This window comes from Cnephaeus nilssonii, assembly GCF_951640355.1.
Source record: "Cnephaeus nilssonii genome assembly, chromosome: 8".
NCBI classification, from domain to species: Eukaryota; Metazoa; Chordata; class Mammalia; order Chiroptera; family Vespertilionidae; genus Cnephaeus; species Cnephaeus nilssonii.
Genome location: NC_137079.1, coordinates 26,584,777 through 26,600,596, shown reverse-complemented (window position 1 = coordinate 26,600,596; position 15,820 = coordinate 26,584,777). Strand labels below are relative to the sequence as shown.

General features: G+C 39.2%; 1 protein-coding gene across 1 annotated transcript; it reads left to right on the top strand.

Moving 5' to 3' along the window:
* Positions 1-3,876: 3,876 nt before the first annotated feature.
* On the top strand, positions 3,877-15,069 carry CCDC168 (coiled-coil domain containing 168; the record flags this gene model as incomplete). The annotated part of the gene is given in 4 exon segments (XM_079779386.1): positions 3,877-10,812; positions 10,924-13,284; positions 13,286-15,032; positions 15,035-15,069. Coding segments are annotated over 4 exon segments (11,079 nt in total).
* Positions 15,070-15,820: the final 751 nt, after the last annotated feature.

Below are 15,820 nucleotides of genomic sequence, written 5' to 3'. Positions count from 1 at the left end.
TTCACTAAGAAAGAAATTGGAAATGTACAGGATAGGCAACGTGGTGTAAAGTACCAATGTTAGTATTATTAGTAGCAGCAGTAGTAACTTCCATTTATTGAGTGCATACTGTGTCTAGAAACACCAAAATTAAGTTTTACAAAATCCTCTAGGAAGGCGGTCTTATTATCTCAATTAACAGACGAGGAAACAAGCTTTGAGAGCTGTAAAGTGTTCAAGGTCACGCAGCTAGGATTCCATCTTAGAGACTGAATTCTGTATCATATTCCGTATTATCCTGGCTCGCTTCAACCTAGCTACCTTGTCTCTATTGAGCTCCCCTTCAAGCTGAGGAAGGAGTTTAATGAAGCCACAGCAGTCAACCAGAAAGTGAAGCGCATCATAACATCAGACGGTGGCTCATTGGTCCATGTCCAAAAAACGGCTTGGCAAAGAGACAACAATCAAAAGACAAATTCTCGATGGAAAAATGGTAGCGAAACATGCCATGGATACTATTGTCAGCACGCGAATCTACCAAAAGGGATGAAGGAAGTGTCTCCATCAGTGAAAACGTGTACATTAACAGAAAAGAATGGCTTGAAGGAGATATGCCTCAGGGCCAGTGATTTTTAAACTGCTAATACAGATTTGCTCACTAAAAGCATTAAATCAAGTGCCACAAAAAGAAACTCATGCCAATAGCTTGATTGCTATTGCTGAAGATGAACCTTGCCAAGAGACTCATCTAGCAAAAGGAAATATTAAATACTAGGTGTATATTTTAAGGTTAAGGGGAAAAGTCCACAGCTTAGAAGAGACAAGTTATTATGTCTCACGGTAACAATGTGGCATACTTATATTGAAACATTATTTGGCATTTCTCTGAAACTTAAATTAAACGGGGCATCTAGTTTTGTTTTAGTTTGTGTGTTTTTTCTAAACCTGGCTCCCCTACATTTATGTTTTCTTGATCACATAGAAACATAAGCTAGACTATTCCTGGTGGTAATAGAAAATGGTTATGTCCAATTCAAATTTGTCCTATATTTGAATTACAGGGCATTGACAACCCAACTATGCTAAGGGGTTCTTTATAGAACTGTGTTTCTATTTGCCAAATTAATAAAGGATTATTTTAAAATTTTTAAGTTAAAAAAACCCACTTATAGCACCACATGTCTCACAGATGAACTTTCATTATTGCTGAAGTAAGTTGCTACGAGCGCAGTTAAATGCCCACTATGACATGCACCTCACCTTATTTAATCATCGCTGCCCTTGCTAAGACACTGACAGCCCTGGAAACTTTTTTCTGACACAGAGCATCGCATGTGGTTATGAGATGAGGAGGACTTCAGGGTGAGACATCAATCTATTTCACATATCATATAAAAATGTCAAAGTGGTTTTATTTATTTTAAAAAGCTGTAATGGGTGGGTTGGAAGATAATACATTTTTTACTTTATGGGACCACATAGAGTCCTGGACTTCTCAAAATGCATGGATGCCAAACTTCTTTATTTTAATTTTCCTAGGAGTTATTTTTGAGATCGTGCGTATGCAGATTTGTACATGGTTTCAGAAAAAGCTTGCACTTCCAGAAAAGAAGAGTTCAGAGGCCCAGAAGGTAAGAAAAAATGGTTGATGTCCTCCTCTCCTATTTTTCAAAACTACACATAAGAGTAACATAAAGTTATGGATCTTTGATATTGGGCTTACTCCTCTAACATTTTATTGTCTCCCTTGAAATAGAATGAAGACAGTTGCCTGAAAAGCATGAAATTTGGAAAATATTATACAATTTCATATTTTAATATATGTAAAACTTATTCAGTCAAGCTCTCCCATTGGTGCTCTGACTTTTAAAATTTATCTATATCTAGATTATTGGTCAATTCATTCATCTTCAGAAAAAAGGTAAGTGTTATATTTTGAAATTAAATGAAACAGGTTGGTTTTGTTCTATTGAAAATAGAATTTACATCTGAATTTTAGAAAAGGGTTTTTTCATATGTATAGAGGACTACAGCTGATCATCATAATTCAATCTAATGTTGATTGTAAATGGTTGCTCAATTCCAAGCTGTGTTAATGGCTTTTCATATACTATTGAAATTATCCTTCCAGATAGGTAATATTATTACTGTTTTTACAAATGAGGAAAATATGCTTAAGGAGGTTAAGTGACTTGTTTCCCTACCCCAACCTCTCCAATATGCACAAAGTAGTTTTCACAATAACCAGTTTTGATAATTCAATTGAGAAAATATTCATTTAGACTGCTATGAATCAGGCAAACCCTGAGCTAGGTGCTGAAAAGAGTTTATACAATCAGAATTCATCAGCATCATTGAGATATGTCAGTGCTAGGAATTAAATACTGACCACTACTCTTGCTGCTATCAATACTTTAATTTTCATTAAAATCCATCCAACAATCATTCGATATACAATGGACATTGTTTGATAATGGGATACAAACAATAAAATAGTCTCTGTTCTCAAGAAGCTTATATGCCTGTGAAGAAGACATGTACATAAAGGATGATTGCCCTGCAGTCTGGTAACACAAGGATAGAAATATGATGAGAACATTTAGGAAATAACTAAGCCAGTATAGGGGTGCTGGGAATGGCTTCGTGAGGAAGGTTATGATGGAGCTGAATTTTAAAAGACAGAAAATTGGCCAGAAAAAGATGGCAGGTTAGAAGGATAAGAAAGGCATTTCAGGATGTGAGCAGAAGCAAGGAGATAGGAAACAGTAAGTTATGGCCAATGAATTATGTTTGTCTCTGAGTGATGAGAATGCTAAGGTTAAGTCACAGGGAATAGTGGGAGATGAATGTGAAGAGGTAGGCTGCTTAATTCATTGATACAGTGGTTCAGCAACTTCATTAAGGTCCTGTATCTCTCCATCTGCCTTTCTTGGTATTGGTTTTATCCACAAGAGTTCCAATATCAGAACATCAATGTCCAGAAGAAATAAGAGGTGATTTGTTTGTGTGTCTTCCTTAGAAACTTAGAAACTTTCTCCAGAAGTCCTTAAAAATCTATCTTATACTAGTCTTATCCTAGGACTAGAGGCCTGGTGCACAGGATTCATGCACTGGTGGGGATCGGCCCGCTGTGGGAGCAGCCACTCATCCCGCTCAGCTGAGCGGTTGTGGACCTGCCCTCTGAGGGAATGCACTGACCACAGGGGGCAGCTCCTGCGTTGAGCATTTGCCCCCTCGTGGTTAGTGCGTGTCATAGCAACTGGTTGTTCCGCCGTTTGGTCTATTTGCATATTAGGCTTTTATTATATAGGATTAGTTCATGACAATTCCTAAACTGATCCACTGGAAATGAGATTACTGTGTTATACCTAGCCTAATCATTTGAGGTACAATGGATGTTGAAGAGTCCACATTTGTGATCATTACTCTAACTCAAAATTTTGCTTTAGCAGTAAGGACAGACCTTGTAATCAAAGGTAACATAATATTAAAGGTAATGTGGAGGTATATTAGTCTGGGTGCTCCAGAGAAACTGAGCCAATAGAGTGTGGTGTTTGTGTGTGTGCATGTGTGTGTGTGTTCTATATATATATATGTAACTCCTCTCTCTCTCTCTCTCTCTCTCTCTCTCTCTCTCTCTCTTCCTCAAGCAACTAGATTATTTTATGGAGGAAAAATTTCGAAGTTACAAAAATATTTGCAACTGACATCCCTGAAGTCTTCTGATTCTGTCAAGTTCTTTGCTTCTAAATCTAAAAAAAAAGAAAAACATATAAAAATAGCAAGGAAGCAACAGTGAGTTGCAGATATAGAACTATGAGGGGGAAAAAGGCATCAATTTCACATCTGCTTAATGACAGGCAGAGCAAGGAACTGCGATGCATTTTGAAAACAAAGATGAAAAACCCACAGCAAAAGAAAAACGTAGCAGATGCATTTTGGGATGTCATTCACTCCAAACTGCCTATTTTGCCCAACACCAAAATGAATAGCATATTAAATGTGGAGACAGATATGCAAAGGAAAACAAGACTTGGTCATTCACAGCTAATGCAAGAGAAGTTACCAAATGAACAAAAAGTGTGTTGTTCTATTAATGTGGGTGGCTTATCTAGCAGTGGGAAAGATGGGAAAGAGGGGGGAGGGGAATGCGAATCTTTACTAGCCTCAAAGAATAGTCAAGGCTTCATATTCAATGCATATCAGAAGGAGAATCATGAACTTGTTAAAAGAGATGAGGAACTGGAACAACCAGGAAATATTAATATCCAGGTAAAACTACAAATCCATCTTCCACAAACTATTTTGGATTCTGCTTCATGCCCCATATTTGATCAATTTCAATTTGGAAAGCCAGAGAGGTATGCTAAGTTTTCCCCTCCAAAACCAGGGGAGGCAACGACTGATGCAATATTTTCTGCAAAGGAATGTGGTGTCCCATCTGATGCAAACCATCAAAGAGAACTGACTGCTGGTATTGAAAGGAAAAAGACAGTGACTTTTGGTTCCTGCATGTCTGCCTTTTCTATATCCAAAAGGAAGAGAAACTCCAAACAATATTCAGACATGAAAACGTTAGTGAGACCTAAGTGTGGAATTTTAAAAGCAAAGAAACCATCAATTTCATACATACTCAATATCAAGGGTGGCGCTGGCCCAAAACATAGAAAAGAATTGGGATGTAACTGGACAACCAAAATGGAAGAGGTGGATCAAGGTAAAGAAATGGCAGATAAAATGTCCTCATTCATGACTATTACACCTGACGTGAATATGTGCAGCAAGACAGAAAGAGAGAAAGACGTGCTAGGAGCAAAAAGACGCCGTTCTAAACAAGTAAAGCAAGCGCTGTCACTACACGAAGAGAACGTCACTTCAGATGACACCAAAGAAACCAGTCTTCAAGAGGAAGAAGAAAGTGAACAGGAGACGTTACTAAAAGGAGTTCTAGAGCAGGGCAAATACTTCCTAGTCTGCTCAGGCCAGAAGGAGGAGTTTGACCATCACAAATCAGAAAAGGAAGGCAGTGGGAGGATTCCGTTCGTTACAGAACAAGCTGTACCACAACAAATGCAGCCTACAGATCCAGTGCAGGTAGAGGAGCCAAAGAAAAGCCACCAGACACAAAATGGCACAATATGCACAGCAAAGTCAAAGCTTCCTCTTACAAATTCAGAGGAATCACGAAGAGGTCAAGTTTTCATTGATACAATGGAAGGTGGTATGCCAAGTAATGGGAGCCATCCAGGGGAACTGTATAGTCACGGTAAAGAGGAAAGGCCAGAGTTTAATAAAAATCAGCAAGCAACAGTTCCGCAGTCGTTGGCTGTCTCCACGCCTGCCCCACCTGAATCTAAAAGGCAGAGAAAGACATTCATGGGTACAACCTTAAAATGTAAAATGAACTCCAAATGTGTAACTATGAAGACAAGGAAGACACCCATTTCACAGATATTTAATATCCCAGGGAATGGCTGTCAAAAAAATGTACCTTCAAAGACACTGAAATCAAGGATTTTTGACTTTTTGGTTGATATCAAATATTCTGAGGTACTGGAAGATCTTACTGCAGAGAGACAGGAAGGATTAGCACAAGAATTGCCAGCAACGATGCCAGAGCCTTTGGGTTTATCTGCACTTGCTGTACCTACATCAAAGAGAAAATATTTAAAATGTTCAGGCAAGAGAAATAAAATGAGTTCCAAATGTGTAACTTTGAAGGCAAAGAATGCACTGATTTCCCAGACATTTAATATCACAAAACGTGGTACACCAAGCCATAGGAGGCAATTCGAATGCAACTTCAAAGTCATGATGGGAAAATGTATACCTGTGGCGGATATAATCCTAAATGCCTTTTCCTCTGCCATGCCTATTTCATTTGACATGAATGTGAATAATAGAATAAAAGTAGAGATAGACGAGCCGTGGAAAATGGGATTCAGTCATGAACTGCCACAGCAAGAGCAATCACCAGATGGAGAGCAAGCCTGCTGTGCCAGTTCCAGCAATAAAAGGGGCAGTGCCTCAAACAGCATGAAGAAAGCAAAAATCCCAGGTGGAGAAGCTGCCCGTTGGAACACTCCACACTTCAGCTTTAATGCTCCTAAGATGACAGAGCCTCTCTTTGTGTACCCAGATGGAGAACGGATGAACTCAGCAAGGGAAAAAGTCCCAGGATCCTTTGCCACTGCTCAGGAGCTGCAGCAACAAACACTTTTCACACAACGTGTTTTACGTCCTATTCCTCACTCTATTTTGAATGTACTTCCATTTGAGAAGCTACCAAAAAGAACACAAACACAAACAGGATTAAAAGATACAAGGAGTCCAACTGTTTTATCTCCAATGCCAGGGAAATCAATTGGTGAATCTTTAATGGATACAGCACAGAGTGGCATCCCATTTGGAAAAAGCCCTAGGAAGGAACTTGCTAGTTCTATTCCAGAGAGAGAGATACGGTTACAAAAGGATTTACCAGCCAGAAACCTAGAGTTTTCTTATTTCTCTGCGTCAGCTTCATCTGATTTTAAAAGGCAAAGAAATGCTGCACAAATCCCGAAGTCTAGAACTGGGAAAGCACAGATGGTTTCAAAGACAATGAATATCACCAGGTCTGATGCCCTTAGCCACAGAAAGCAACAGGATCCCATCTTGGAAAACATGGCCCAACAGATATCTCTAGGTAGGTCATGTATGTTTCTAAATACCTTTCTTTCATCTACACCTGTATCACCTGCCATCAAAAACCATAAAAAAGAAAAATCAAAGAAAGGCCCATTAAGGAAAAAAAGCAACATTACAAGGGGTTGGGAACAAGGTGAAGGGAAACAAGATAAAGGAGAAAGACTATCTACAAATTCCTGCAATAAATGGAGTACCTTCAAAAACATATTAGAATCAATATGGCAAAATGAAAAGAAGAAACAGGATAATGAAATTTTATCCAAGGCAGGCCTACCACTTCTGAGTAGTGTGGAACACAGAAAAGATCAAAATATCTTTATTGCAGAGCAAGAAGCACAACAACAAACACTGCGTTCGGAAAATACATCAGAGACAGTATGTTCCCCACAGATGATTCCATTCCAAACTGAAAAGCTACAGAAGACTATGCCACCACAAAAAGACACACGACATAGAATAGGTGAAAAGATTTTAGGTCCAAAATCAGAGAAAGCAAGGTTTGATTATCTTTTAGCTGATGGAACAGAGTATAGTATAACATCAGGTGGGAGCCCTACAAAGAAGCTGGATGTTCATAGGTCAGGTTTCCTACACTCTAAAGGAGAAAAGAAAGACATTGAAGCTCAAAAAGTAATAAAACACAGAGTTGATCAAAATATCCCACCTACCAAGTCAGGGAACTCAATGCTTGGAGATCCATGTGATGAAAGCTCTAGAAGGAAAGTGGGTGGTCATATTGCCAAGAAATATGAAGATCTGCAAAGAGATTTACTAACAAGGTCTACGACCTCTGTTTTATCTGAGTCTAAAAGGCAGAAAGAAGTATTCAAATTTCCAGAAGGGAAAAATGTTACAGGTCCCATAACTGTAACCATGAAGGCACAGAAGCCTCCTTGTTCCCAGACACTCACTGTCACTGAGCATGGCACCCTGTACTGTAGAAAGGAACAGGAATGCGACTCAAAATCTACAATAAAAGACATGCAACAAAATAAAAGCCTAGATAACACATTTTCATCTCTCACACCTTTTTCAACCGATAGCAAAATAGATACGGAAATGTATAGAACACTAAAGGCAGAGTCAGATCAACAAAGAGTAAGATTCAAGAACTCTGTCTATCTAAAGCTAGAGAAATCAACATGTTACTGGGAAGCACAGAAGGCCAATCCCACGGATACACAAAACAACAGATCAGGCTACACAATGGAAATGAATGTGCAACAGAACAAGGAAGAGGTTGGAGTGGAGACGATAAACTCCATGTTCTCCAAACATCAAGAAAAGAAAACGCAAGCAAGTAAAGATGAACCAGGGGTGCTTATGACCCAAACTTCTAATTCATTACCATCTCTCTCTCTCCTCAAATTGGACAAAGAAATGCAGAGAATATCATATGCAGGGGAGTTAGTGCATATTGAGCCAATTGGTGGGGACATCATGGAAAATGTTCAAAACAAGAAACAACGTATGTCTCAGAAAGAAGAGACGAACAGAGAAAAAGCAGTCGCTATGAGAGGTCTGACACATGCTGCAGACAGAAATATGAAGTCAAAGAAATCACCTCCTTCATACACACTCCATAGGACAGAATTGTACATGAACCTTGGAAGTCAAGGACAGATGATACATGAAGGTCAAGGTGAATCACCTTGTACAGTGCTAAGAAAAGTTCATGTATCCAAACCTCCAACTGACCTCAAATTAGATAAAGGTACTCAAGTAGAGGAAGAAGAGCTTGGAATTAAAAGAACCACTCTATTTCCACAAATGGTTTCAGTATTATCAGATGCAGAGAAAACAGAAGATACAGAGTCGATCGGTGGTGATGTAAGAAAAAGAAAACACCTATCACGGAAAGAAAAGGACAGAGAACAAAACAGAACCAAAGTTGACCAAGACTTGCTTGAAATTACAGGGTTTTCTTTTTCACAATTACAGCTCTCTGAGTCCTCAGATGCAGGGAACAACAAATATGCAAATTCCAATGAAGAAATTAGCTCATATAATACAATATTAGAAGCTAATCAACATAAGTCATATACAGACAGAATGGACAGAGTAAAAATAGAAGAAGGGAAAGGTAGAATACTCCCCCAAATAATAACTTTGAGAATACAGACATCCCCACTTACACATCTACTCAGTAAGAAAAGACTACCTTTGACTATTAAACAGAAAGTGAAAGATGCACAGAAAGATAAAGGTAAACCAGATATGGTTCTGAGGAAAGCCTGTGCGTCCTTACCTTCTCCATTTCACCTGAAATGGGACACTAGAATGAGTGAACAGGAAGACACACTAAAAACAACACAACCCTGTTTTCCACCATTAAAGATTCAGCATTCATCTTATTCAGGCAAAAAAGCACATACTAAGTCACTTGAAGGTTATATGTTAAAGGAGGATAGACTCAGAAGCGATATTGAGGACAAAGTGCTCCCAATGTACATGGATCGGAAGGCAAAGAAATTACAACTGTGTACATATTCCTGTAATAAATGGACTACCTCCAAAAGCATATTAGAATCAAAATGGCAAAATAAAAGGATTAAGCAGGATAATGACATTTTATCCAAAGCAGGTCTCCCATTCCTGAATAGTATGGGATGTAGAAAAGATCAAAATGTGCTTATTGCAAAGCGAGAAGCCCAGCAACAACTACTGGTCTCAGAAAGCGTATCAAAGTCAGTTTCTTCTCCCCTGATGATTCCATTCCAAAATGAAAAGCTACAGAAGACTATGCCACCATTAAAATACATACTACAAAGAATAGGTGAAATTATTTCATGTCCAAAATCCGGCAAAGTAAGGTTTGATTATCTTTTAGCTGATGGAATAGGGTATAGTACGTCATCTAGTGGGAGCCCTACAAGGAAGGTGGATGTTCACAGGACAGGTTCCCTACACTCTAAAAGAGAAAAGAAAGACATCAAAGCTCAAAAAGTAGTAAAACACACAGTTGATCAAAATATCCCACCTACCAAGTCAGGGAACTCAGTGCTTGGAGACCCATGTGATGAAAGCTCTAGAAGGAAAGTGGGTGGTCATATTGCCAAGAAATATGAAGATCTGCAAAGAGATTTACTAACAAGGTCTACGACGTCTGTTTTATCTGAGTCTAAAAGGCAGAAAGAAGTATTCAAATTTCCAGAAGGAAAAAATGTTACAGGTCCCATAACTGTAACCATGAAGGCACAGAAGCCTCCTTGTTCCCAGACACTCACTGTCACTGAGCATGGCACCCTGTACTGTAGAAAGGAACAGGAATGCGACTCAAAATCTACAATAAAAGACATGCAACAAAATAAAAGCCTAGATAACGCATTTTCATCTCCCACACCTTTTTCAACCGATAGCAAAATAGATATGGAAATGTATAGAACACTAAAGGCAGAGTCGGATCAACAAAGAGTAAGATTCAAGAACTCTGTCTATCTAAAGCTAGAGAAATCAACATGTTACTGGGAAGCACAGAAGGCCAATCCCACTGATACACAAAACAACAGATCAGGCTACACAATGGAAATGAATGTGCAACAGAACAAGGAAGAGGTTGGAGTCGAGACGATAAACTCCATGTTCTCCAAACATCAAGAAAAGAAAACGCAAGCAAGTAAAGATGAACCAGGGGTGCTTATGACCCAAACTTCTAATTCATTACCATCTCTCTCTCTCCTCAAATTGGACAAAGAAATGCAGAGAATATCATATGCAGGGGAGATAGTATATATTGAGCCAATTGGTGGAGATATCATGGAAAATGTTCAAAACAAGAAACAACATAGGTCTCAGAAAGAAGAGACGAACAGAGAAAAAGCAGTCGCTATGAGAGGTCTGACACATGCTGCAGACAGAAATATGAAGTCAAAGAAATCACCTCCTTCATATACACTCCATAGAACAGAATTGTACATGAACCTTGGAAGTCAAGGACAGAAGATACATGAAGGTCAAGGTAAATCACCTTGTACAGTGGTAAGTAAAGTTCATGTATCCAAACCTCCAACTGACCTCAAATTAGATAAAGGTACTCAAGTAGAGGAAGAAGAGCTTGGAATTAAAAGACTCACTCGATTTCCACAAATGGTTTCAGTATTATCAGATGCAGAGAAAACAGAAGATACAGAGTCGATCGGTGGTGATGTAAGAAAAAAAAAACACCTATCACGGAAAGAAAAGGACAGAGAACAAAACAGAACCAAAGTTGACCAAGACTTGCTTGAAATTACAGGGTTTTCTTTTTCACAATTACAGCTCTCTGAGTCCTCAGATGCAGGGAACAACAAATATGCAAATTCCAATGAAGAAATTAGCTCATGTAATACAATAATAGAAGCTAATCAACATATGTCATATACAGACAGAATGGACAGAGTAAAAATAGAAGAAGGGAAAGGTAGAATACTCCCCCAAATAATGACTTTGAGAATACAGACATCCCCATTTACACATCTACTCAGTAAGAAAAGACTACCTTTGACTATTAAACAGAAAGTGAAAGATGCACAGAAAGACATAGGTAAGCCAGAAATGGTTCTGAGGAAAGCCTCTGCGTCCTTACCTTCTCCTTTTCACCTGAAATGGGACACTAGAATGAGTGAACAGGAAGACACACTAGAAACAATACAACCCTGCTTTCCACCATTAGATATTAAACATTCATCTTATTCAGGCAAAAAAGCACATACTAAGTCATTTGAAGGTCATAAGTTAAAGAAGAAGGATCGACTCAAAAGAGATATTGAGGACAAAGTGTGCCCAATCTACATGGATCTGAAGGCAAAGAAATTACCACCTCTACATATGCTTAATACCAAGGAATTGCGGTGTGAAATTAAAGAGCAAAAGAGAAAAGTACAGGAAGATAAAAATAAACTAGTTACGAATATCAAAAACATCTGTACTTCTTTGGTTACTCTACCATATCTTAAATTTGAGGCAACAGAAAGAGAGGGGTACATGATAACAATTGCAAAAGAGCCTCTCCCACAACTACAGTCCAAGGAATCATCAGATGCAGCAGTATTAGCACGTGCAGAAGCACTTGTTGGAGACCTTTCCACTGATGTAAAAGAATTGAAAGAACTCGTGCTACAGAAGGAAGTAAAGGATAGAGAGAAAACCATGGATATGAATAGTATAGTGGATCCCATTGGTATGTATTTGAATACAACGAAATCACCTATTTTACTTATATACAATCTAAGTGACCTTCAGAGGAAAACGAAAGAGCAAAAGGTCAAGGTTCAGAAAGTTGAGCCAACTGGTGTGATGCTGACTAAGACTTGCACTTCCAGCTCTCCCCCAGTACACCTTAACATGAATATCAGAATCGGGGAAAAGAGCATTTCGCCATTAACAGGATCCTCCGCTTCCCCCGTACACTTCCAGGAATCATCAGATTCTGAGGAAGTTGTATATGTAGAGCCAATTATCCCTGATATTTTAATCAGTCCACAAGAGGGGAAGCAATGTGTGCCACAGAATAAGGAAGAGGCTGGTGTGGAGACGATAAACCCCATGTTCCCCATACATGAAGAAAAGAAAACACAGGAAAGTAAAGAGTGTGGCTTTAACAAACCAAAAGAAATAGCTTTATGGGATGAAGATGACTCGGGAGTACTTATCAGAAGTCTTTCTATTTCTGGGATGAATCTATCTCAGACTGAAGAAATGGTCGAATCTGAGGCAAAGCTAGAACGAAAAAAGAGAATCTGTTTTTCTAAATTCCAGGAGAAATCATCAACGGCTAGTGAAATGGTTGAGAGGGACAACTCCAGCACTGTAAAAAGAGGAGGCCAGAATTTTACAAGCACAGTTCCAGAAGATTCTCAGCCCTCCATGGACCAACAGCAAATGCAAAAACTTCCTAGTGTTAAACCAGAAGAAAACCTCAGCAGTGAAGTAAGTAAAATAAATGTCACTCCACAAACAGAAGGAGGGGTTGTTTCAGGGCATGATAGCTCAAGGATCAAAAAAGAACCCGACTTGCTTACTATCAAGCATGAAGGAAAGGCATCAAAATCCATTCTGACACCAAGAGAGTGTCCAAGCATGTCTGAAGATCCAAAGGAAAATGTGAAAACCCACATGAAAAGTACCCTAAGTATGCACATTTCCCCTCCAAGAGTAGAAGGACATGAGCGTAGGGATCAGAGTGAGCCCCTACAGGACACACCCACACAAAAGGTCCAGCAACAAAACACTTTTTCAGGAACTGTACCTACACCACCCCAAGTTGAAAGTAATGAAATAAAAATAGTGGCAGATAGTACAAGTAAAGAAAGTTTACTCCCTCTTTATGATGCAATTAAAAATGTCTTTGAAGCCCAGATGAAAAATATGATCCAAGACAAAGTTTGTACTGATAAACTGGAAGAAGTAAAAGCTCGTTATCCTGATGACTGGAAGTCAACACCTTTTTCACGGGGTCCAGATATAACATCCAGAACAGCACATCCTACATTTCAGCCAAAACCCATCTTAGAGTCAAAAGCACGCGAGATAAAACTGAATCTGATACCCAAGACGGCAAAACAATCCTTCCAAAAGTTTGACTTTTATTCAAAACAGACTATTTCAGAAGATCACAGTCGGAGGCTCTATCCAAGACACAAAAAAAATGAGCTTTTTATCTCTAGAAGGGATTGATACTATCAAACTTAACTTAAAACACAAATCCCAAAAAGACTCCCCTCAGATCAGCTGTATAAAAACACTGACTGTTGTTTCAAGTGGGAGCAAGGAGATCATTACAAAGGTGAAGAGTATTAGTAAGCTAGAAAGTGGAACATCTTCAGTGACTTCTGCTAATAAAATGCCCATGTCTCCAATTCTCCAAAACTACTCAGAGGAAGAAAAAGACAAACTTCTCATACACTTTTCTATGAAAACATTGGAGTCTCAAATGAAAGCCTTTCCCAAAATTGTAACAGAATCTTACTCAATGGCCGATACTCGGGATAGAAAGAAACCTTTATCTAAATGTATTCATCCTGGTGTCCAAGTACCAAAACAAAAAAATACAATTTCATTAGGTTTTGAGGAAAAATCTCTTCATCAAATAGAACTAGATTTACAAAGTAAATACCTTAGTTTTCTCCTGGGGCTTCCAGTAGAAACTATGATCCCTAAGCCGAACACACTTCCCAAACATATCCTTAAGTTAAACACAGCTGCAACCTGTAAAAAAGTAGACAATAGTGGAGAAAGTGGTAGTCTTCCCATTGATACAGAACTGTTAGAACAACATATCTCTTTCAAAAAGCAAAGTCCCCATAAAAACTCATCACTGATCAGGAGATTCCTGGAGCCCACCCAGGTGTGTGCTTCTGGCCCGGAACAACATGGAACAGCACAGGAAGACACTATGATTCTTTCAGTGTTAAAACCTCCTCAGATCCCAGAAAAAGATAAACATCACGTATGGTTTCAAGAAACAGCTAGCTTAGCTGATTACCACTCAATTCAGACTTTTCCAGATTTTACTGGTTGTCAAACAGATACTGTGAATTCAGCTAACTTGGAAGAATGCTCAGCTCTTGAAAAACATGAGAATGAAGAAAGTATGTTTTTAGAAGCCAACCCTTATTTGAGTCAGGAATCAGAAAATATGCTATATGAATTACAGAAAAGCATTCCTTTGGAAAATCTTTACAAGATGAAACAAATCCAAACTGATTTGAAACCACTTTACAGTGATAATTCAGTGTCTCATCATGTTAAAGGCTGTAGAAAACCTTCCTCAGTTGTGACAATGCCTTCCTACGAATCCCACAGCACCAGAAAATATAGGTCTTCCCCCAAAGTGCAGTCTCCTGACTGGTTGTATCACAGTTCACTAAATACTGTGGAGGTTCCATTTGCATCGCCTACTAAATTGAGTGAAGAGAAGCTCTTGTGGATTACAGAAAACTCTTTATCTCCCTTAACAGAATCAAATCTTAAATTACATCTTGCAAAAAGCCAAGACAAACCTCACAGACATCTAGAAAGAAAGAAGTCAAACTTTGATTCATATAGAAACAATGTTCATTGGGACTGCTATCCCAATTATCCACAGAGTAAAGCAAAACGCAAAAGGGAGAAGAAAGTGCGTGATTGTGAACCAGAAAGAGCAGGTTATTTTCTGAGCAAACGTAAGTCAGCATCAAAACCTCATCCAGAAGATTTCCATTTCCATTATGAAGGAAAACAAAAACAGCCATTTTTTTATGCCTGTGTACCAGCAGACTCACTGGAGATTATACCCCAAACCATTCGCTGGACGATCCCCCAAGAAACGTTAAGGAAGAGAAACTTCAGAGTTCCCCTAGTGGCAAAGATTTCAAGTTCTTTCCATATGTGGAGTTTCTCCAAAAAGTTGGGGCGTCACTCTTAGAGTCCTTCGACCCAGTTTAAATTGATATTGCCATATCTCGATTCATCTGAAGTAGAAATCTGGCTGTAATTGTGCTATTCTGTGAAAAATAAAATCATATAAAAATCAAATGGTTTCTTCATACATTATTGTCTAAACTGATCTATTTTATTTCTGCAGTAGATTTGCACAGTTGTCCCAGGAGGCTAGGATGGGAAAGCAGATGACTTTGGGTTTGGTCCTACCAAGCACGAGATCTCCCTTTAGTTTCTCCTGCCTCCTCATAATCCCCAGGGGAGAAGACCCAGACATGGAAACCCTCTTCCCAGCCCACATCAATGACTGAAAGGTGAATATGAGGGAATGTACCCTATAAATGAGATTGAGAGAGAATGACCAGAAAGTTAGGAGAGGGTAGAGACTAGAGGGAGAGTTTTAAATAGCATGGAAGGTTCAACAATGTCAAATGCCACAAAGTGCCGGGGTAAATACTGGTCTTGAGAACCCAGATCCCTCAGATGGCTTTGTCCTCGTCCCTGACCTGAATGGGAACCCACAAGAGCTGGATGACCTGTACCCGATTGCCACATGCAATCACCAGGACATCAGGTGGCTTTGGGACCTCACTCCAGAGCACCTGCCACTGCTCAGCACAGCTTCCAAGACGGGCAGGAAGCCATCCTGCAGGGTTGCCAAGAGACTCTTCCTAATGTTCCTTCGCTACCTGCCCTGTTACCACCTACCTGCACGTGTACTTCACCGCCCTGGGCTTGGAGGCTCATGGCTCAGCAT